Here is a 23,172-nt window from a genome sequence, read left to right as displayed (position 1 = left end):
ACCAGCTGATCATCAGGTAGGCGCTATCATCTCCATTTGACAGATGAGGCAACAGAGAGCTGAGTGAGAGGTAAGCTGGTCCCAGTTTGCACCCAGAGCCCCGCAGCTACCTCTCCTGGCCATTGAGGGCCCAGGCAGGCTCTGTGGTCACAACCTGATGACTGTTGAGGTTATGGACAGGGTGTCCCTGGGAGAGGCCCCCCTTCTGCTGAGGAAGCAGCTTTTCCAGTCAAACAATAGCGGTTGTTCTTGGCAGGCCACCAGGCGAGGCTGGGCTATGGAGGGAGGGGGCGCGAGAGGGAGGAGTAGAGCCTCCCTGGGAGCTTTCAGGCACCTCAGGGCTTTAGTCTGGAACATCTTGTTCTGGTACAGCTGGGTATACTGAGGCCTGGGGAGGTCAAGGGTCACATGAGCCTGTCAGGGCAGACCGTCACTTCCTGCTTCCCAACCCTCACACCTGTGGTTTTCCCACCCACACTGCACCATTGGTGAGAAGAGGGGTTCAGCCTTTGAGGACAGTCCCCTCCCCCTGACCCTCTAGGGGACAGGCCAGGATGTGGTGGCTGCACAGTGTTCCACAGGAACCCGCTGCGCCGGAGAGTCCAGGGAGGGAAGGCACTGCGCCGCTTCCACCGCCTCAGTGGAGGCTCCCAAGCAGGCAGGAGGCCTGTGCAGGCCTGCTGGGTCCCAGTCAGGCCTGAGGCCTGCCTTAACCTGCTTGGTTCAAATCCTCAGATCGGAGGCCTGAAGATGCTTGAGCCAGACGGGGGCCCCCCAGAGCATGCTTAGTCCTGCTACTGGGCCAGCTTGGGTGCCTGATGCCTGCTCAGCCTTGGGGTCTTCTTAGACCCGAGGAGGCCTGAGCAGAACCCAGTCCTAATGTCAAAATGAGCCCAAGTTGGTCCTAACGAGCCTCAGATCTGGGGCCTCTGCCAGTGCTGGGGGCCTCCCTGGGCACAAAGCCAGTTTAGATATGCTCAGGCTAGCGGGTTTCATCTAATGGCTGCTGGCTTTGGGAGCCTCAGCAAGGCTCAAGCCTCAGGTCTGAGAACACCACCCAGGGAGCCCGTTGCCTGGGCCTGTCCTCTGAAGTCTGAGCCTTGGGCATTACTGGCCTCAGCCTTGAGGGGCCTCCTTACCCCTGGCTGCCTTCAGCACCCTACCCAGCAGTGTGACCGAGGTGGATGCGGCCCTTACTATCTCTGTGACTCTGGTGGGGAGGCGGATCCCACCAGAGGAAGGAGGAAGAAAGGTGCTAGGATACTTTGTTGGGAGAGAATCGTAGGGCGGCAGAGTGGACCCCTCCCCCTCCACGCTTCAGGGTTTTGGAGGCAGCGCCTCAATGACCTCAATCATAAGACCCATATGAGGGCCTGAAGGACAGAAAGGAGTCCACGTTTCCTGCAAGCTTCCCACCCAGGATCCACCCGCATCTTGCAGAAAGGGTGGAGCTCCGAGAAGAGGCGCGGCCTGGGCGGGGTCTGAAGGACGACGGGGCGGGGTCAGCTGGCGATCCCTAAGCCAATGTGAACGGGATGGGGGCGGGGCGATGGTGGTAGAAGGGGGCGTGGCCCCCTCTGATAGGCCGCGCGCATCGCAGGGCGTTGCCGGCGGGGCGCGGCGCGGGGCTGGGCGGGTCCGAGGCCTGGTGGCCGGCGTGGACTGGCGTGAGCAGCGGCTCCTTTAAGCCCCCGGCCCCGCCCCCCGGTCCTCGGCGTGGCCTGAGTCTGGCCGCGGAGGGGTCGGGTCCGCGGGACCGCGATGGAGCTGCACATCCTAGAGCACCGCGTGCGGGTGCTGAGCCTCGCCCGCTCCGGCCTCTGGCTCTACACCCACCCGCTCATCAAGCTGCTCTTCCTGCCCCGCCGAAGCCGGTGCGCGCGCGAGTTCGGGGCCACAGATGAGGGTGGGCTCCACTAGCACCCCGGGACGGGGTCGGGAGGTTAGAGTCGCCGCGGGGCCAGCGGGGACGGGCGGGGAGGGCCCATCCCCCTCCCTCCCCCCCCCCACCCCCCCCACCGCGGCCGCCATCCGGCCTGGCTTCACCCTCCCCGGGACCGCCGCCTATCCGGGCCAGTTTAGCGCAAACAGCCTCAGGTGGGCGATGCTTAACTCCGAGTGGAATCACATGCGGGTATCCCTTCCTGGGACTGCCGGGAGCTTCTCCCAGGCGCCTCCCATCGGGGCAGAGGGACAAGTCTAGGCGATTCCAGGTCCGACGCCCTGGGGCTGTCGGCGCGCGCGGGTCAGCCTCTCCTCCCCCCGGGAATGGAGGGGCGGGGGGCTCCTAAGGAGGTGGGAGGCGGGAAACAGTTCGCGATTCGCGAGATGGGACCCATTCCCCCCTGGGAGAAAATTGAGGCTTGAGGGGGCAGGGAGGCGCCTGGCCAAGGGGTCTTTGCGGGCGGGTGGAGCGGTCTACACACCCCTTCTCCCAACCCAGGCTGAAGGTGTCTCCCACCCCATCCAGGTGCAAGTTCTTCAGCCTGACGGAGACTCCCGAGGATTACACGCTCATGGTGGACGAGGAGGGCTTCAAAGGTGGGGGCGGGGCTGGGGAGGGAGGTCGTGCTTCCCTCGTGGCGGGATTCTCACTAGATGCTGGGGTCCAGTGACTCAGAGCCGAGGCTTTGAAGGCAGATGAGTCTGGCTTCAGCTTGGACTCCACGGCGCACTGGCTGTGTGCCCTTGAGCAAGTCATTTCCCCTCTCGGAGCTGTTTGTTTCCTCTTATTTAAAAGGGGTGTAGTTAATGGTTCTATCTAATGGGGTCCCATGAGGGTTTTACAAACAGGCTGCGTGTGAAGGGCACTTAGCAGCGTCAGCCTGGCAGCAGGGCCTCTGTTATGCTTGCTGGCAGGAATCAGGGGTTCCTGTGGCTGTTCCATTCCCCTGGCCGTTATTTATGCCTGGACTTCTCTCCCTGGTGCTGATCATCCCCTCCCTGACTCTCTAGGAACTCCAGGGGTCTGAGGGCTGGGGAGGGACTGGAGGTAGGGAGCAGACAACGAGCCCAGGGCAGGGTCCTGGGGGCGGGAGGGGGGGAGTGGGGGAAAGGGACCGCTTCGCTGTGCTTGGGCAATTAGCAGCCACCCTGGCCCCAGCTCTTAGTCTGGACTGGACGCCAGCCTGGGCCCTCACAGGCCTGGAGTCTCAGGCCAGCCAAATGGGGCTTGACCCATCTCCTACTGCACTGCTTCAGGCCTTAGTTTCCCTGTTTGTACTGCAACCAAGTTTGGGTCTGTTAGGAGGGAAGGGCATCCCTTAGCCATCCTGATCTACTGGCGCCCCCTCGTGGCACCCCACGGTACAAAGCCCCTGTGAACCCACAGAACACTGTCATGAAGTACATACTGTCATCCCCTTTTACAGATGAGGAAACTGAGACTCAGAGAAGGTAAACCACTTGCACCAGGTCAACAGCAAGTAAATGGCGAAGCCAAGGCACAGACAGGGGAAATGAGGGGTTGGCCCCGCAGGCCCTGACTGGGTCATGTGCCCTCTGCCTGCAGAGCTGCCCGCATCGGAGTTCCTGCAAGTGGCTGAGGCCACCTGGCTGGTGCTGAACGTGTCATCCCACAGCGGAGCAGCGGTGCAGGCTGCGGGGGTCACGAAGATTGCCCGCTCCGTCATCGCCCCGCTGGCCGAGCACCACGTGTCTGTGCTGATGCTGTCCACTTACCAGACGGACTTCATCCTGGTGAGATTCCCACGGGCGCCCGTGTAGGCATGGGTGGGTATGGCTGCCTGGGGACCCACGTGCTATGCCATCATCCTGTGGCCCAGGTGCGGGAGCAGGACCTGTCCGTGGTGATCCACACGCTGGCCCAGGAGTTCGACATTTACCGAGAGGTGGGCGGGGAGCCTGTGCCTGTGGCCAGGGACGATTCCAGCAATGGCTTTCCGCGTGCTCAGCATGGTGAGGGCACCCTCTGGCACCCAGACCTGGGGGGGTGGGGGAGGGGCTCCTCTTCCCACTGAGGCCCATTGCTTGTGTGTGGAAAGACTAGCTGACACCGATCGGCCACCTTGCAAGATAGGGGCATGGGGCTGGGGAAACCAAGGCAGACAGGTGTCTGTAGAACAGGATGCTACACTCAACCCAGGCCCCTCCCTGGCCAGCCACCAGGGGGCGCCCCAGCCCATGGTCCTTCTTTCACTCTCCACCTCCTGGTCCCCCCAGCAGGGCCCAACCCCACGGTGCATCCTATCCAAAGTCCACAGAACCGCTTTTGTGTCCTTACACTGGACCCTGAAACACTGCCAGCCATCGCCACCACCCTCATCGACGTCCTCTTCTACTCCCACAGGTGGGCCTCGCATTTAGTCTGCCCTCACATCATCGTTCTCTGTGCTCTGCCCCTCCACCTTCTGCCCCTCCATGGTTCTGCACCTCGGTGCCCTTCACTGGTGTTTGGGGAAGGTCCCAGTGCTACAGCTGGAGCCCTCTCCTGTGGTGTGGGCAGAGCCTTTGGAACAGACAGGGTTCATTGTCCTCCCCCAGCCCCACCCCCACCTGGCACCATCAGAAGATCGGGGTCCTAGGACAGGGAAGGAAAGTGGCCCAGAGACAGGGGGGGCGAGGGGGGCTGCTCAGGAGTCTCGGGGCTGACTGGAGGGAGGTGGAGTAGGCCTGGTACCCAGCAGGGTACCTGAGCCTCCTGTCCATCACCAGCGCCCCCAAAGAGGCAGCCCCTGGCGATCCTGGACCCAGCTCCATCACGTTCTTTGCCTTCTCCCTCATCGAGGGCTACATCTCCATCGTCATGGATGCGGAGACACAGAAAAAGTACGTGACCCCTGGCCGAGGGTGGGCCGCAGATGCTAAGCCAGGCCCAGGGAGGAAGGAGGTGGAGCGTCAGACTGTGAAGTCACCAGTCGCACCTGCCTCCCCAGGTTCCCCAGTGACCTGCTGCTGACCAGCTCCTCGGGGGAGCTGTGGAGGATGGTGCGCATCGGAGGACAGCCCCTGGGCTTCGGTGAGGCCGCGCCCTGTGTGTGGGGGGCTTGGGAAGGGCCTGTGGAGCGACCGGGGTGATCCACATGGACTCCTCCTCCACCCTCAGATGAATGTGGGATCGTGGCCCAGATCGCGGGTCCCCTGGCCGCGGCCGACATCTCTGCCTACTACATCAGCACCTTCAACTTCGACCACGCCCTGGTGAGCACCACGGGGTGGGGGGAGGGGCTCCCGGAGGGACACTGAGGCCCAGGAGGGTGAAGGGACCAGCATTGGTAGTCCCAGTGAGCCAGGAAGTCGGGCGGCCCTGACGCCTTCCTCCCCCGACCTGCCCACAGGTGCCCGAGGACGGCATCGGCAGCGTCATCGAAGTCCTCCAGCGACGGCAGGAGGGCCTGGGCTCCTGAGGCCACGGGGGAGCCGCAGCCTCTGCGCTCGCCCCTCACCCCCAGGCTTCCAGAGACTTCTCTAAGCTATTTCCCCAAGCTCTGGGGTGAGCCCACTTCCCTCTCCTTCCTCCCCCACTCATGCAGGGGGACCCCCACCTCTCTGTATAAGCTGCGTGCAGTCACCGGCTCTCACGTGGACGTGCGTGTCTGCCCACACAGGGAACACGGTGCTCTGGGCTTCCACCGGGAAGCCCTCAACCCATCACTCCCCACCCAGCCTCGGCGTTTGCACATTCCCTGCCTGAGGCTGAGCCGCCCCCTCTCAGCACCCGGGCCAGCTGCTCCCTGGACAGGGCCCTGGTCTCGTTCTGCGTCTGGTTGGGTTGCCTTCCCTGACCAGGTGGGTTCTGACAGTGCCTTCCCCTCAAGGGGCCTCCGAGAAAAGTATTTTTACACCTCTCTGCTCTTTTTTTTTTTTTTTTTACCAACTTGTTAATAAAGGGCTTGTAGTGTCCAGGCTGGGCTGTGGTCTTTGGGGTTGTCTGAGCCTCAGCCACGGCTGCTATGCTGTTCCTTGGGCCCCACTGCCGGCAGTACTGGCTCCCCGTGTACCACCCCACTGTAGCTGCGGAACCGGAGCTTCAGGAGGTGAAGTGACTTAGCCAAGATCACATGGTTCCCATCCAGGGCCGCCTGGCCCTGAAGTCTGGCCTCTTCCTTCATTCCTTGCTGCTCCCAGAACAGTCCTGAACACGGGTAGAAACTCCAAGACCTGCCTGGGGATCCCCCAGCTTGCCCTCCACCATGGGCCGGGCTGACCGGTGGTGACACCCCACGGAGGGCCCAGGAGCCCCTTTTTCTCCAGGCCGCTGCCTGCTTGCTGTTGGACCACGCCCGAGTCTGTCTGTCCTTCCCAGGAGTCCCTCTGGCCAGGAGATCAGTCAGTGCCTGCCACCAGGGCTCTCGTGGCACCCTGCAGGGAGGGGGCCAGCCCCAGTGGGAACCTGCGAATCCGCACTCCCTGTCCAGGAGGGCAGGATGCCTGGGGGGCCATCTGGAGCCCACTCTGTTCTTTTTAAAAAATATATATATCTTTTTATTGATTTCAGAGAAGAAGGGAGAGAGAGAGAGAAACATCAATGATGCGAGAGAATCATTGATCGGCTGCCTCCTGCATGCCCCCTACTGGTGATCAAGCCCGCAATCTGAGCATGTGTCCTTGACCGGAATCGAATCTGGGACCCCTCAGTCCACAGGTCCACGCTCTATCCACTGAGCCACACCAGCCAGGGCCCACTCTGCTCTTGATGGCTACACGCCTGGGCCAGAGGCTCAGTCAGCACATCTGGCCCCAAGTTTCCTGTCATGGAGGGGCCGCCTCCCTGCGCTGTGAGCTAGGGTTCCACTGTGGCCTGATGGGGCCCCACAGATGCGTCGGGAGGTTATCAGGTGCCTTCAGCCCAGGCCCGCCCGCGCTCAGGAAGGGAAGAAGGGTGTGACTTCGTCGTACTCAGCTTGCGGTGGCTCCCCAGAAAAGTCAGAACCGGGGCCAGGCCTCTGGCAGTGCGCCCGCCCTGGCCCTGGGGACCTGGGGGCCTGCAGATCAGAGGAGCTGAGACGCATCCAAGCCTGGTGAGTGAGCAGTCAGGGGCTGTGGGCCAGGCATTTGCCCTTGGCCTCGGTTTCCCCAAGTGCATGGAGACAGGAGTCGGCTCCTTCAGGACCCTGTGCCCCATGGCCCTGGGTAGGGGGCGTTTCTTTATAGTTTGTCTTTTGTGGGGGGGGTAGGTGGGTCCAATTTCTCCTTGTAAGCCCCGTCCGAGACCTTGCCGGGCTCGAGCGATGTCCTGGACTGAAGTGGGGGTTTTAGAGCCCAAATTACTAGGGATCCTTAATGTGCAGCCGGAGAGTTCCTGGCCCCACAGTCGTCTCTGGGGTCCCTCCATCTGTCTGTCTCCCCGAGTTCCTGCTTGGTTTCAGTGTTTCTGTCATCCTGGCTTTCCACGTGCCTCGGGCCTCACCCAATGCCTCGAACCCAGCGTCGCTTAGTTCTTGGAGCTGCCCACGGGGCTGGCCGGGGTGAGGGGCCCGCAGGCATGCCCGGGGGCTGGCCTGCCTCGGACCCAGGCCTGCAGATCAGTGTGCCCACGTGTGTCTCTTCATGTGGGTGTCTGGGTGGAGGGTTTTCAGCCCCCAGGGTGTCCTTGCGGGTCACTGGGCCAGCCCCCGGCCTTCAGTGAGTTACAAAAAGGCGCATCTGCCCTTGGAGACCGAGACCTGCTGGGGCAGACATACAGGCCTCGGAGGTCCCCGGGGACACTCGGCTGAGAAGGGGCGCGTTCCAGGGATCTGACCCTGGACCTCACCCACTGCTGATGCCCGGATGTTGTCATCAGACAGGCCCGGGGCTGTCCCAGGCTGAGGTGGGGTCTCACGGAACCACGTCCTTGTCCCACCCGGGCCCTGGAGGGTTTTAGGGCAAAGAAGTGAGTCTGGTCAGCCCAGGCCTGGGGTTGGGATAGTTGGGGTCATTCATGATCGGGTTTGGGGACGCTTGCTGGCATGTAGCCCACGTCCTTGTCCTCCCAGCCCCGGGGGAGGGTCAAGGCCTGGACCGTGGAGTCAGTGTTTATCATAAGGGTGGCAGCCTGGGCCTGGGCGGGCCCTGCCCACGGTGCCTCGGGGAGTGGGAAGGTGCTCAGCTTCCAGCCGACCGCCAGCCTGGTGTCCGGCATCAGCAGGGAGGATGTGAGCCTGGGTGGGGGGCTCCTGTGGGTGGGGACGGAGATGAGGAAACCCCAGGCAGGGAGAGTCGGCGGCTCATTTCCACCCTCTCTGATCTTCGTGCCCGTATAGAGGAAGTGACCTCTTAAATCCTCCTCGAAGATATTTAAGTAGAAATTCGGGGTTTCCAGTCCTCACCCGTCCCCTGCCAGGCAGGGCTATGTGGTCCCATGCTTGCCAAGTTGCTCCACAGCTGGATTCTTGGTTCTACATGGAGGGGAGAATGAACTGCACACCTTGTTAATGACCCACAGGCCCCAGGGTCCCCCTGGGTGGGGAGGGACGGAGGAGGGGGAGAGCAGTCTGCACCTCGCTGACTGAGCATGGGGCTGGGCTGCTGCTTCCCCGTCCCTAGGTGGGGGACTCCATCCATTCGTGGATTCCGCACATGCTCTTTATCCGCCTTAGCACAGGGGGAAATGAAGCACAGAGAGGTGAAGCGGCTTGCCCCAGGTCACACAGCTGGGCACTGCAGACGGAACTCAGAAAGGAAGGAGCCTGGGGAGTTTCCCCGGGGGACGGGGCCCTCTAGCTGAACCCTGAGGGATGGGATGATTTTGCAAGCTCCCTCGCCATCCCAGCTGTCTGCGTTGGTGGCTGGGTGTCTGCTGCCGGTGGCAACGCGTGCGTGGGCAGGCACGCGAGGCCTGGCCCTGGCTCCTCCCTGACCCTGGGCCCGCCCGATGGGTGTGTTGGGCAATGGCTGTGATTTGTGTCACTTTCCCAGGCCGGCCTGGTGCTGGGGTTTCAGAGCCAGAACCGTCTCCGATGGGGCCGCGGGGAGCTCCCCTCGCAGGGGCACGGTCACGGCCAAGTGGATGCAGGAGCCGCATTACCTTTACAGGCCTTGGTGGGCATCGGTCTAGACCAGGGGTGGGCAAACTTTTGACTCGAGGGCCACAATGGGTTCTTAAACTGGACTGGAGGGCCGGAACAAAAGCATGGATGGAGTGTTTGTGTGAACTAATATAAATTCAAAGTAAAGGAGCGGAGGGGAGAGCAAGAGAACCGGATAGAACAGCCGGATCCGGCCCGTGGGCTGTAGTTTGCCCAAGGCTGGTCTAGATGATTCCTTTGGCAGGAAGTGTGTGCATGGCCATGTGTCCAAGTGTCGGTGTATCCCGCAATGTGTCTGTGTGTCTGTTGGAGGTCTGTGTGTGGGGGGCTGTACCTGCATCCGATTGTGTATGAGCGTCAGCTGTGCTGGCTCCATCTCTGCGTGTGTCCTGTGTGTGTGTGTGTGTGTGTGTGTGTGTGTGTAGCTGGAGTGTACATATGTGCCTGTGTGTACAGGTGAGCATATGTGGTACATATTTCTGTGTGTCTGCTTTTGACTGTGGCCGGGGAAGTGTGTGTGTGTGTGTGTGTGTGTGTGCGCGCGCGCATGCGTGTGCGCACATGCATCTGCGTTTTTTGTGTTTTCACGATCACACATGTGCCCACATGTACCCTACTGTCCACTTTCCTTCCCTGCCTCTGTATCCCTCTGGCCTTCCTGCTTCTCCCTGATCCCTGAAGGCCCAGCTCCCTGCAGTCACCTGGGGAGACTCCTCACCTTCCACTCCTCCACCTGCCACCCTCACCGCCAGCCCACTGCTTCAGCAGCACCCTCCCGGTCTCCCTCCTACCTTCCCGCCCACTCCTCCGCGCCTTCTCCTCTGCAGCCCGAAGCAAGCCTGGCCCTGCTTGCTGCCCCGCTGGGCACGAGCCCCTCAGCCTGGACGCTCTCACTTCCCAAGGCCCTGCCTCAGCCCCTGTTGGCCCTCACCTGTGTGGCTGCCCCCGACTTCCTGCTGGTCTCCCTCTCATCCGGCTGCACAAGCCCATTATCCCCAGCACAGCCCTGGCCTGTCCCCTCCTTCCCTGATCAGCCTTCAGGACGTGTGTCTTTGAGACCCCCAGCCTGCACCTGCTCTCCTGGTGGCCTGGCCACCCGGTGCCTTGCCCTAGACTTGCTCTCTCCCAAAGCCGGGAGCCCACCCTCCCGCCAGCTGCAGACCCTGGCCTGCAAGGTGAGATGAGCCCACACAGCCCTGAACCGCTGTAACAGGAGGGGCCGTGGGAGGTCTACGCTCTGCTGCCCCTTTGCAGTCGGCTGCTTTCCGGACCCTGGTTTTCCGGGGGTTGCTGTGTTTTTTCAGCTCTGCCTTTAAAAAGGAAACCCTGTACCCAGCCGGTGTGGCTCAGTGGTTGAACATCAACCTATGAACCAGAAGGTCAGGGTTCGATTCCCGGTCAGGGCACATGCCTGGGTTGCGGGCTTGATCCCGGTGTGGGACGTGCAGGAGGCCAGCCGATCAAGGGTTCTCTCCTCATTGATGTTCCTATCACTCTCTCCCCCTCCCTCTCTCTCTAAAAATCAATGGAGGGACCATCCTTGGGTGAGGATTTAAAAAAAAGAAAAAAAAAAAGGCTCCGAGCTCATCCACTCCCCCGCTCCATGCCCTCCGCCCCTCCGGCCCCCATCCTCACGCTGTGGCTGGACCTAGGACTCCCCCTTCAAGTGCCGGGAAGCCAGTCCAGCCAGCAGAAAAGGGACAGCCTTCACATCCTGTGCCGCGGGGACACGCGTGTTGGCCCGGGCTTCAGGCAGGGACCAGAGGCTCAGGGAAATCACTCCGCCTTCCTGGCTGCCCCGCCCGATTGGCGGGACCCCACCCTGCCCCGTGGGATCGGGGAGGTAGCTTTCCACCGGGACAGGCCTGGTCTCCTGGCTCAGAAACCCAGGCACGTGAGGGAGGCGTGTCTCGGGGTCTGACGTCGGTCCTGGGAAAGGGTTCTGATGGATCCTGCTCAGGTCGCAGGTGCATGGCTAGACCCCAGGGTCCCACCACGGCCCGGCTGGGGGTGTCCCCTCCTGTGGCCTGGGACCAGGATCGGGCAGCTTGACAGCGGGTCTTCCAGGCCCCTCCGCGTGCTGGACGCTGGCGTGTGCGTCTGTTCGCCGCTCAGGCCTGGTACGAAAAGGCCTTCAGCGTGACTTCACTCACCCGCGAGGCTTGTCCTTCTTGCCCACGAATCCCCTGCACCAAGGCTGGGGCCTGACACACACAGGGAGTCACTTACGTACGGGTTGAATGAGGGACTGAAAAGCCACTGATCTGTCTGTTTTTCAACATGTAGGGTTGTCCCTTCACGTGAAGACTGGCCCCTTTTCCATTTTATTTTTAAAAATACGTGTGTGTGTTTAAAAAATATATATTTTATTGATTTTTTACAGAGAGGAAGGGAGAGGGATAGAGAGTTAGAAACATCGATGAGAGAGAAACATCAACCAGTTGCCTCCTGCACACTCCCTACTGGGGATGTGCCCTCAACCAAGGTACACGCCCTTGACCAGAATCAAACCTGGGACCCTTGAGTCTGCAGGCCAACGCTCTAGCCACTGAGACAAACCGGTCAGGGCTAAAAATATGTGTTTTTATTGATTTCAGAGAAAAAGGGAAAGAAAGAGAGAAACATCAATGATGTGAATCAATTGTCTGCCTCCTGTACGCCCCACACTGGGGATGGAGCCCGCAACCTGGCATGTGCCCTGACCGGGAATTGAACCGTGACCTCCTGGTTCCTAGGTCGATGCTCAACCACTGAGCCACGCCGGCCGGGGCAAGACTGGCCCCTTCCTCTGAGGCTGTCAGGGGCCCCTGAGGCAGCATCTGTGAAGTGGATTCTCTCAAGGACGCAGGAGAAATGCCTCGGCTCTTTCTTTTTCAGTTCGTTTTCCAGGAAACGGAACAGCTGCAGTGAGTGAAAGAGCAGCTTTGAGCTGGCTTCAGAACCATCGCCATAAAGGAAAACGTCAGCGTCTTTGCCATCGAGGCTTCCCCAAAAAGAGATCATGTGCTCGGGCATATTGTGAGTGATGCGATTCCGATTTCCTTGGGGAGAAGCGACCGGAGAGGGCGGGGCAAAGGCTACGAGCGGGCCTGGCAGCGAGGTGGGCCCGCCCTTCTAGAGGACGTGGGATGGGCACACGTCTGGGTCCTGCAGCCCGAAGGCCACAGACGGCTTTCCTGGGGCTTCTACAGAGGCCACACTGTCCGGCCACGCACGTCGGGACTTGTGATGTGCTCCAGAGAGGGGCGATGGGGAGTCACCCACAGCGCACATCCTCGGGATTTACAGTCTGGCTGAGGAGACAACCCCGCGGTTGTAAAAATTGACAACTCCGAAGAGTGCTGCAACGTGGGGTACCATAGTGCTCTGGGAGGGTCTGGGGAGCAGGGGCAGGAGCCAGCCTGGGGGGGAGGCAGGTCAGGGAGGGCTTCCCTGGAGAGGTGAAGCTTGGACTGGACTTGATGTCCAGGCAGATGAGCAGGTGGAGTGTTGGGAGCAGCCTGTGCCAGAGCCCTGGGGCGAGAGGATTCAGCTCCCCGAGGGACTGAAGAGGACCAGGAAGATGGCAGGCTGCAGAGGCGTGAGCGCGGCCGGCAGGGGGCAGGTCCTGGCGGCTGTGGTCATGACGCTGGCCTTCCCCGGACGGCAATGGGGCACCCGGGGAGTGGGACGGGCTGTGCGGTACAAGCCCGTCCAGAGGGGCTGCAGTGGCAGCAGAGGATTTTGCAAGTGCTCCGTGTCCCCCTCCCTCCTGCCTCCCTCCCTCTCTGGTCCCTTCCTGCCACATCAGTTCTTCTCTGAATGGGCCTGTGGGGTCTTGCCCGCCTGCGGCCTCCTGCAGTTATCTGGACGCGGAATGTACAGCATCTCTTTTCTGGGTTCTGAATTCAATGAAAGCGTTATCTCTAGACCCGTGGAGCGCGGCCTCCTGGGCCAAGCCCCCGCCTTGCCTCTGGCAGCGCCCACCCCCCCACTGCCCCACCCCCCCAGGAGTGGATCTCCTGTCTCCCCACGAGGAGACCCCTTCCAATTCCTTTCTGTCCAGCCCTTCTGCCAAGTACCCCACCTCCCAGGCCTCAGTTTCCCCACCTACAGGACAGAGACAGGGTTTCTGCCTCACGAGGTGGTTGTGAGGCTTCACGGAGCTTGCCCGTGGGAAACGCTCGGCGCTGGGCCCGGCGCGCACCCAAGTCCGGAAACGTGCCGATGGTCGCCGCGGGCGCACGCCTGGGCACCAAGACCGTGTTTGGCAGGAATGTGATGTTTCAAAATCGGCGTTGTGTGTTGTCACCGTGAGGAAGACGGGGCTCCTTGGACTTCCTGATCCTCGGCTCATGGTTAGGGTTGTTTTACTTCCATGGCTGCTCAGGGCTCAGGGCTGTGGAGGGACCCCAAGGGGCCCATCTCGCCTGTCCCCTCGCCTCACAGGCCCTGGGCAGCCCCTCATGCCTGGTCATTCCTCCTCAGAGATGTGCCGGCCTCCACCTGCCTTTTTGCCTCTTCTCCCTCCCTCCCTCCCTCCTCTGCTGTACTTCCCTGGATACGTGTTTGGGCCACTTGGAAGGGGGATCAGTTATCCAATCTGGGGGAGCCCCTGGGAGCAGGGGGACACGCCAGGTTCCAGAAGAGCTGGGTCGCGGTCCTCAAGCCGAAGCGTCCCCCAGCCCAGCGTGACCTCACTGACCTCCTGGTAGAATCTTGCTCACCCTGGGGTTTATGTAACGACGTCTTTCCCAACCGTCCTCACAGTCACCCTGTGACATAAGCAAACGTGAGCCTCGTCTGCCCCAGCGGCCGGCGGGTAGGAGTTCAGAAGGAGTGGCTACTGAGGGCCAGTGTCTCCCGAGCACGATCTCACCGCGTCACGCTGACCATCCCGTCGGGAGCATTTGCCATTACACCTCAAAAAACTGAGGTGCCGCTCCCATGCCATCAAACGGAGCATTTTCAAGCGCCTACTCAGTGTTGTTGTTGTTTCATGTATTCACAAGATTGTGCAACCTTCGCCACTACCTAATTCAAAAACATTTCATCACCCCCAAGAAACCCTGTCCGTTAGCCATCGCTCCTCATCCCCAGCCCTGGGAAGCCACGTCTGTCGCTATGGACGGTTCATCTAAAGGGAACCCTAAAACACGTGGCCTCTGTGACTGGCCACTCTCGCGTGGCCAGTTTCCTCTCCCTGGCTGAACGATATTCCATTGCCTGGAGAGACGGCAGTTTTTAAATCCATGTTCTGCTGATGGTCATGGGGGTTGCGTCCATGCTGGGGCTGCTGTGAATAAATGCTGCTCTGAACATGTGTGTGCACATCCGTTCTCAACTCTCTCGGGCGTAGGTCTAGGCGGGGGGGCAGTGAGGTGTCTGACACCTCTATGTTTAACCCTTTGAGGAACTGCCAGACTGTCTCCCGAAGTGGCCGCGCCGTGGCACGTGGCACGTTCACGCCAGCAGTGCCCCGGGGCTCGGATTCCTCCACATCCTCTCCAGCACTTGTCTCGTCTGCCTTTGATGATAGCCACTCCCGCGGGTGTGAAGTGGTACCGCACTGTGGTTTTGATTTGCATTTCCCTGACGGCTGGTGATCGGGAGCATCATTTCTTGTCTTTCTCTTTTGGAGAAATGTCTAATCAAATCCTCTGTCCATTTAAAACAAAATTTATATATGTCCATTTTTCATTGATTGTAGAGAGAGGAAGGGAGAGGGAGAGGGAGAGAAACATCCATGATGAGAGAGAATCATTGATCAGCTGCCTCCTGCATGGGCTGTACTGGGGATCGAGCCCGCAACCTGGGCGTGTGCCCTTGACCAAGAATCAAACCGTGTGACCTCCTGGTTCATAGGTCAACCCTCAACCACTGAGCCACACTGGCTGGGTCATTTTTATTTGTTTGTTTTTTAAATATAATCCCCCCCTAAGAACTTTTGGGGGTTGGTCCTTCCAGGCCTCACGAGGATTCCTGACCACCTCGCTGTGAAGGCACAGCCCACACAGTTGTGTACTTTCACGTGCAGCTTGCGAAGCACAGAGGCGTCGAAGACACTCGCTTTGCAAAGGTCCCCAACGGCGGCGGCCTCTTCCGTGTTTCAAAGGACGAGGTTCTTAATGGCCTTGTCCTCGGGCTCGCATCGGGCGCAGCTGGTGCAGCTAACAGGCTGCATATGGCCACGGCCTTCCTCGGCACGACCGATGTTCCTTCCCTTCTTGGTCACCTTGGAGGCAAGGGAGGGGCACCTTTGCCCATGTTTGCCCTGGGTTGCTTGTCTCTCAATCAGCTGTACCACTGTCACCTCAGAGTGGACACTGAGGCTCAGAAAGGCGCTGTGACTGGATCGAGAACACTGGGCTCAGCCCAGCTGGCGTGGCGCAGTGGTTGAGTGTCGACCTGTGAACCAGGAGGTCACGGTTCGATTCCCGATCAGGGCACAGGCCCGGGTTGTGGGCTCCATCCCCAGTGTGGGGCGTGCAGGAGGCAGCTGGTCCATGATTCTCTCATCATTGATGTTTCTCTCTTTCTCCCTCTCTTTTCCCTCTCTGAAATCAATAAAAACATATTTAAAAAAAAAAAACACTGGGCTCACAAGTGGCTTGGTCTTTGACCCCCACCCAGCAGGTCAGGGGCCAGCGTCTCTCCACGCAGGGGACCCGCGGCGTGGCCTGCCATGGTGGCCCGTCCCCCAGGCCACCCCAGCCTCTGTCCTTGCAGAGGGTGGGCCAGGAAGCGAGGAAGCAGCAGTTCTGAGGAACCCAGCCGGCCCTCTCTTCCCCTCCAAATCACGCGGAACTGGCTGACGTGGCCCGGGAAGAGGGGACAGCCCGGGTGCTGTGGTCAGGGAGCCTATTTATACTGATTGCGCCGTGTTGCAAGCCCTTCCTGCTGGCGACAGGGACGTCATCGGGCGCTGACCTCACCAGAAACGCTGACGCATCTCCCCTTCACGCTTCTCTCTAATGGGCAGCCGGGCCTCCTCACCTGGGGGCCACTCGGGGACCTCCTGCCCATCGCTGCCCCTCCCACCCAGCTCTGGAGTCTCACCCAGGGTCCCGACTTCCTGTCGCCCTCCAACCACGCCCTCTTGTAAGCTGCGATGGGCTGGATGGTGTTCCTCGGTCCAAGCCTCCAGAGCCTCAGCGTGTGAATGCGTTTGGAGATGGGGCCTGGAAGGAAAGAGGCGATTAAGCTAAAGGAGGTCAGGGGGTGGGCCCTAATCGAACAGGACTGGCGTCCTTACAAGAAGAGGAGATGAGGACACAGACTCACACACAGGCCGAGGGAGGACCACGCGAGGAGGCAACGAGAAGGCGGCCATCTGCAAATCCGGGAGGGAGGCTGCAGGATGCCGTCGGCCTTGCTGACACCTTGCTGACCCCTGACTTCGAGGTCCAGGACTGAGAGAAAACACGTTCCTTGTACATCAGCTGCCCGGGCTGTGGCATTTTGGTCTGGCGTCCCGAGCAAGACGACAGATAAGCCGTTTCTGCCTTTGGTAGCCCTGGTCCCCGGGGCCTGCACAGGCACCTCCATGAGCCCCGTGCTCACAGCATGGGCTTTCACATTGCACAGCCCTGGAATGAATGCCCCGCCTCTGAAATGCCGCCACGCATAGTGACCTCAGGCAGGCGACATCATGCCCCTGGGCCTCAGAGGCATATATATATATTTATATACTAGAGGCCTGGTGCACGAAATTCGTGCAAGGGGCTCAGCCCTCGCAGCCGCAATGCTTGCCTCGGCCCTCGCAGCCCCGGCTTCGTTCGGAAGGTCGTCCGGAAGGACATCCGGAAGGTCGTCTGGCGGTCCGGTCTAATTAGCATATTATGCTTTTATTATTATAGATATATATTTATATATTTAATTGATTTCAGAGAGAAAGGGAGAGAGAATGAGAGATAGAAACATCAACGATGAGAGAGAATCGTGGATCGGCTGCCTCCTGCACGCCCCCTACTGGGGATGGAGCCCGTAACCTGGGCATGGGCCCTTGACTGGGAATCGAATCGTGACCTCCTGGTTTCACAGGTCGACACTCAACCACGGAGCCACGGCAGCCGGGCTCAGAGGCCTTTTTAAGCCGCGGAGACAGTCGGCCTCCCTGGACCATGGGGAGCGGAGGAGGATGCACATGGCTGTCCCCCAAGGATGGAGACCGGTCAGCAGGAGCTGAGAGGGGCCAGGAGCTGCCCGGCCAGACCCGGCCCTGGAGCCAGGCCCCGAGCCTCTCTGAATTTCAGTTTCCTCGTTAAAGGAGCCTGCACACCCCTGCCGGCCGCGCCCCCTCACGGGGCTGTTGCAAGACGAGAGCAGGGATGTGAAATGAAGAAGGAGTGGCGTGGCCTGGGCGCAGGAAGCAGCCTTGCGGGGGTGGGCACCGAAATGAGGAATTTAGCGGAAGCAACATGCTCAGAGGAGAATCCAGAACTGGCCCTTGGGCTGGCGATGGTTGGGTGATTGGGCATGGTGGGGTGACTGGGCACGGTGGGGTGATTGGGTATAGTGGGGTGACTGGGCACGGTGGGGTGACTGGGCATGGTGGGGTGACTGGGCACGGTGGGGTGATTGGGCACGGTGGGGTGATTGGGTATAGTGGGGTGATTGGGTATAGTGGGGTGATTGGGCACGGTGGGGTGATTGCGTATGGCACAGCGAGCGCCGTGCTGGGGTGCCAGGGAGTGGGCGGGGCTGAGGAGCCGCCTGGGCATTGGGGGTGCATCTGGTGGTGCCCGCTGTGGAGCCGCAGCACCTGGGTGGCTGGCACAGAGGTGGCAGGGGGACATTGGCTGAATGAAGGAAGGCTTGATTGGTCGTCTCTGCAGAGGGGACAGCGTTGGTGGCCATGACCGGTGCCAGGGGTGGAGGTGGACAGGAGTGCATCAGCCCTGGCACCTGGGCTTTGCCCGTCCAGGCTCCGGAGGCCCAGCTGGAGCAGCCCAGGCCTCCCTGGCAGCCGGCAGAGGCCCCGCCCTGGCTCCCCAGCCTCGGACACCCCCTTCCTGCCAGACTCGGGAGGCCTCGGGCCAGCGACCTTCTCCCAGGCCTGGCCAACGTGTTGGACCACCAGGCAGGGCCTGCAGGCCTGGGCGGCCCCTCTGCCCCCACCTGGGCCTCAGTTTACCCGATGGTGAGGGAGCTGGCTGCCTAGGGAGGCACCGTCTCCAGGGCCCCTTCCCTCTGACGCTCAGGGGCCTGTGAGACTCCGAGGACCAACCCATGATCGCTATCTTTCAGAGAAAGTGAAACCTGGTGCCAACCGTCACCCCAGGCGACTCCCCCTCCCCGGCTGGTTTCCCCTCTGAGCTCACGGCCTTCCCCTCTCCTCCACACCCCCTCCCACCCCTCCCCCCGCCCCCCAGCTAGTACTTGGAATTGAGCTTTCATCTTTCCTTTTTCCTTCAAAGAACCTTTGCCTTTTATGTCCATGACGCTCGCTCGCAACCGGTGAGGTGGGCCGGGAAATGCTTTTCAAATCCTCATTCTGCAGGTGGGCCCTGGAGAGGCGAGGCAATGTGCTCAGGTCCCAGAGCGTGTCAGCGGGCTCGGACCCGTTCTCCGGGGAGACCCAGCGCCAGCTTCTCCCCGATGGACCCTGCTGCAGGGAAAGGGCCTGGCTGCTGGGGTGCGGGGCGCTCGGTGGGCACCGGAGACACCAGGAGCCCCGCTGGGGGATGCAGGTCCTGGGGCCGAACCACAATCTCGGGGCTGCCAGCCTGGGTCTGGCTCTGTGCCCAGGGCCCAGTGGTTTCCGCTCACAGATGTCCCAACAGCCCCGCGGGAGGGCGGGAAGGGCACCCAAAAAGGAAGATGTCTTGCTCCCCTCAGCCCCAAACCACAGTGGCGGGGAGGCCGCCGGCTCCTGGGCCGAGAGTGACCCGCGGGCCAGCGAGGGGCCTGGCCGGCCCACCTGCCCCTCCGTCCCCCGCCCAGCGCCTTGCCGATGGCGCGGACCCCGGGCTCCCGTCCCCCAGGAAGGCTGAGGCTGCACTTTGCATCATCCTTGGGCGTGGGGCTGACCTCGAAGAACGAATTCGAAGAAAACAGGAGGAGGAGCAGGCATGCCGTGGTGCCCAGCGCCCATTGGTCGCCCGTGGAAACTTTGGTTTTTGGGGTCATGTTCCCAGAAGGCCTGCCCTCCCCCCTCCCCTCCCCACCCACCTCAGGAGGTGTTGGCCAATCACTCTGGCAGGCAATAAAGTGGCTGTCAGCCCGCAGGGCTCCCAGCCCGGAGGTGTCACCCCTGACAGGCACAGGCCAGAGCTTGGACACCCAGCATGTGGGCACAGCCTGTGAGGAGGACGCTGCTCAGTAAGTACTTCCTTCCTCCCCGCCAGCACCCACTTGCTGTGAGCCACGGGTGCCTGCGGGGAGCAGGGCACCCCCTGTCCCCCGGGAGCTGGGGAGACCGGGCCCCGGGCAGAAAGAAGGATGCTGAGACTGAAAGAGAACAGGAGGTCGGGCCAAGACAGGGGTCCACGGAGAACACGGCATCTTCACAGGGCGGAGCAGGGGTATTCCAGGAGGGCTTCCAGGGGGAGGCAAAGCGGAGACAGCTCAGGGAGCCGGGGGTGGGGGGGACTGATGGGGTGAGAGGCTGGGGCAGCAGGAGGGAGGTGGGGGTTGTGCTGTGGAGAGGAAGCTGTAGAAGCTGAGCAGAGAAACGGGGCACGCCATCTGGAGGGGCCTCCTTCTCGCCTTGATTTGCAGGGTCACACTCAGCCAGGCAGGGGCCCTGGAGCCCACACAATCACACAGCCACATAGCCACACCCACAGGGTGACACACGCAGAGCTATGTGACATCATCCGGAACCCTCAATCTCACCAACCCGGGAACCCCCACATGCAGCCCTGGGCCCCACGGTGGATGGGGCCCATCTGATCTCTTCAGCCGTACACAGACCTGCCCACGCAGCAGGCACACAGCCTGGCCCGCATGCACACTCAGCAGGCACCTGGGGGGCGGGAGGGGGCCCAGTGGTCGCTGCGCCCGCTGCCCCGGCCCCTCCGCCCTCCCAGCAGCATCTTCCCCGGGGCTGGGCGACTGTTAGGAAGGGAACTGGTGTCACTGCCTTCCGGGCCATTGCACCACAGGCCCTTTCCGACCACGTGGCTGCTGGTGAGTGGGGGGAGGCGGGCGAGCGGTCACTGTGGGCCCCCCCCCCCCGACCCCAAACATTCCCACAGGCTCCCAGCGTCCCTGTGGGCCTGACAGACAGGAGTGGCCACCTATGGGGAGAGGAGGAAGGCCCAAGGTGGGGGACAGGCTGGCCCTGTGTGACTTGGGCAACGCTTCTTCGCTCCTTGGTTTTCCTGCCAGTAAAATGGGTCGGTCACCGGGGGCCCTTAGCCTGGAGGTGTTGCCAAGAGCAAGCCCACCTGGTCCACTCCGGTTGGCTCCAGGTCCCCTGGCCTCCTCTCCACGGCCTCCTCTCCCGGCCTCCTCTCCCAGCCTCCTCTCCCGGCCTCATCTCCCGGCCTCCTCTCCCGGCCTCCTCTCCATGGCCTCCTCTCCCGGCCTCCTCTCCATGGCCTCCTCTCCCGGCCTCCTCTCCCGGCCTCCTCTCCCGGCCTCCTCTCCACGGCCTCCTCTCCCGGCCTCCTCTCCACGGCCTCCTCTCCCAGCCTCCTCTCCCAGCCTCCTCTCCACGGCCTCCTCTCCCGGCCTCCTCTCCACGGCCTCCTCTCCACGGCCTCCTCTCCCGGCCCCCTTGGTGAAAAGCAGCCGCTGTTCCAGGTGCTGGGCAGTGCCTCCCTGGGCAGGTGTCCGTGGCCCCGGCAGGTGCGCCCGTGTCCAGGCAACCTGGGAACCCGCGGCACAGAGCCGGGAGGATGGGTGCACCCCCTGAGCGCCCTCCCCCCCCCCGAAAGCCCCCCACCCATGGCTTCCTCGCCACGTCAGGTAACACCCCCTCTTTCTGCCCCAGGTCTGATCCTCAGACTCCTGTTCCTGAACCCAGTGGTCACGGGCACCTGCTCGGGCAATGGCCAGGAGCTCCTCAAGCAGCTGTGGCACCAGGCGAACCTCATGCAGGACCCCAGCTTGCTCCTGGACCCCTATGTGAGCGCCCGCCCCGGGGGCAGCTGCGTCTCCGAGAACTTGGGTTTAGGGCAGGGAGTGAGCCCCAGAGAGGATGGGAATGGGGGTGGGGAAACCAAGTCCCCGTGTTATTCCAGAACCGCGTCAAACATCCACCCGAGGCCTACCCCCGAGACAAGACAGCTTCCCTAGCTCAGGGGGCCTGGAGTGTGAGCCCAGCCGCAGCGCTTCAACCCTCCATCTGCCCAGCACGCCTACGGCACGCCCACCCCGTGCCTGTCCTCAGCCCCTGAGATGCAGCAGCGGACAAAACAGTCCGCTCTCCTGAGGCTCATGGTCACCGCCTGTGCGGTCACCCCACTAGGCCCCCTGCATCCCTCCGACCCTGCCTGCAGTGACCCGGGAGTCCTTTCCCCTCTCGGGCCTCAGTTTCTGGATCTGTACAATGGGCAGATTAGATAGGGGGTGGACGAGGTCGAGCGTTTCAAGGCTGACCAGAGCAGACTTGTGTGTGCTTGTGTGTGTGTGTGTGCACGCACACAGTGGGGGCTCCAGCACTCACCCCTGATTCTCTCCACCCCCACTCAGATCCGCATCCAAGGCCTTGACGTGTCTGGACTGAAAGAGCGCTGCCAAGAGCGCCGCGGGGTCTTTCCCGGCGAGCAGGCCCTGCAGCGGCTCAGCAGGAGGGACTTCCTGCAGACCCTCCACACCCAGCTGGGCCAGGTGCTGCACAGGCTGGCCACCTTCCAGCAGGACATCCCCGACGTCCAGGCCTGGGCGATGGCCAAGAGGTACCTCCACGGGATCAGGAACAACCTCCACTGCCTGGCCCAGCTGCTGCCAGGCTCCCCGGAAACGGCTGAACCCGTGCCGGCGGGCCCGGGGGCCTCCCCCCCGCCCACCCCCGCCCCGGACACCTTCCAGCGCAAGTTGGAGGGCTGCCGGTTCCTGCACGGCTTCCACCGCTTCATGCACGCGGCGGGGCGGGTCTTCCGCGAGTGGAGGGAGACCCTGAGCCCGAGGAGCCGGAGACACAGCCCCCGCCAGACCCTGCGGAGGGGGGTGCGCAGGGCACACGGGATGCAACCCTCCGGGAGGGGCAGGAGACTCGTGCCCAGGGGGCAGCTGCCCCGGTAGCCTTAGGGGCCCCCCCGCAGGGGAAGGATCAGCGGGTGCTCCTCAGGATGCTCCCCGGGCCTCCACCCCTGCTTCCCATCTCTCCGAAGTGCACTTTAAGGGGTGAGAGCGGGGCAGGCTCCCCTACCTCCTCCTGGACTGGGAGACAGGACCCCACCATGGTGCCTCCCCAGCCCCGAGTTCCCCCATCCCGGTGGGGTGGCTGGGTCAGGCCACGCGGGGCCAACTTTCCATTGATTCAGGGGTCTGATGACACAGGCTGACTCATGGCCAGACTGCCCGCCACCCCCCACTCTGCTGCCCGGAGGTCTGCCGGCCTTCCCTCTCATGACTTGCAGAGTCGTGGCCCCCAGACTTCCTCCTTTCCGTGGCGGCTTGGTTCTGAGGGGGGGCGGGTCAGGGCCTGAGCTGGCCTCCGATGCCTCATCGCCAGGCACCTGGACGTCTGGGTGACCTCACGTAGGCAGCTATGACAGGGGCAGAGTGTCCTGCAAGAAGCACTGATGGGGCGGCCCAAGGAAAGGCGCTCAGGACCCAGCAGGGCCCCTCGCTCACGGTGTGGCCTCAGGCCAGGCCACTGGACCCCTCCGGCCCTCGGTTTTGTGTTTGTGAATGGAAGGGGTTGGGGACCCGGTAAAGCGGGCCTGTCAGCTGCTGGGACTCACTGACATAGGATGGGTTTCAAGTTCTTTCCGTAAACGGGGTCACGCAGTGCAGGGACCCGGGTGCAGACTGAATTCCGGGCCGGGGACTTCCCAGCCAGCACCCGGCAGCGCCTGCCTGGCCTTGGGTTCTGGCTGCCGACTGCTCCCCCTGGTGGTGGGTCTTGGAATTTTTCTCATGCTGAAACCAATTGTCCCCCCGAAGGGTTCTGGGCCAACAATTCCTTGGAGGAACGTGATTAATTTATCAATTTTTTTTTATCAGTTTGTATCTGTTTTTTTAAATTTAAATTTTATTTATGAGGCTTATTTATGATGTGTATTTAAGGTTAATATTGTGCCAACGTATATTTAAAACGTGCCTGGTT

At 61.8% G+C, this 23,172-nt stretch overlaps 2 protein-coding genes across 8 annotated transcripts; both read left to right on the top strand.

The window, feature by feature from the left end:
- The first annotated feature begins 1,606 nt into the window (after positions 1–1,606).
- On the top strand, positions 1,607–11,918 carry CASTOR1 (cytosolic arginine sensor for mTORC1 subunit 1). 7 transcript variants are annotated; one of them, XR_013959539.1, is made up of 10 exons: positions 1,671–1,874; positions 2,471–2,541; positions 3,512–3,699; positions 3,786–3,918; positions 4,183–4,309; positions 4,675–4,788; positions 4,896–4,978; positions 5,066–5,160; positions 5,298–5,452; positions 11,847–11,918. XR_013959539.1 is itself a non-coding variant. In XM_080650005.1 (9 exons), exons 1-9 carry the CDS (start codon positions 1,762–1,764, stop codon positions 5,364–5,366), a joined length of 993 nt encoding a protein of 330 aa, XP_080506131.1. In that variant the 5' UTR covers positions 1,607–1,761; the 3' UTR covers positions 5,367–5,865. The 7 variants fall into 7 exon arrangements, 6 of the variants coding, with proteins under 6 accessions (XP_080506131.1, XP_080506132.1, XP_080506136.1 ...); XM_080650005.1 differs by lacking the exon at positions 11,847–11,918 and having other exon boundaries at positions 1,607–1,874; positions 5,298–5,865; XM_080650006.1 differs by lacking the exon at positions 11,847–11,918 and having other exon boundaries at positions 4,186–4,309; positions 5,298–5,867.
- Positions 11,919–20,843: 8,925 nt separating this feature from the next.
- OSM (oncostatin M) lies at positions 20,844–22,248 on the top strand (the record flags this gene model as incomplete). Its single annotated transcript, XM_080649894.1, is given in 3 exon segments — positions 20,844–21,023; positions 21,591–22,132; positions 22,134–22,248. Coding segments are annotated over 3 exon segments (837 nt in total).
- Between the last annotated feature and the right edge of the window lie 924 nt (positions 22,249–23,172).

This window comes from Plecotus auritus, assembly GCF_963455305.1.
Source record: "Plecotus auritus genome assembly, chromosome: 13".
Classification (NCBI taxonomy): domain Eukaryota; kingdom Metazoa; phylum Chordata; class Mammalia; order Chiroptera; family Vespertilionidae; genus Plecotus; species Plecotus auritus.
This window is presented reverse-complemented; position numbering and strand designations above follow the sequence as displayed.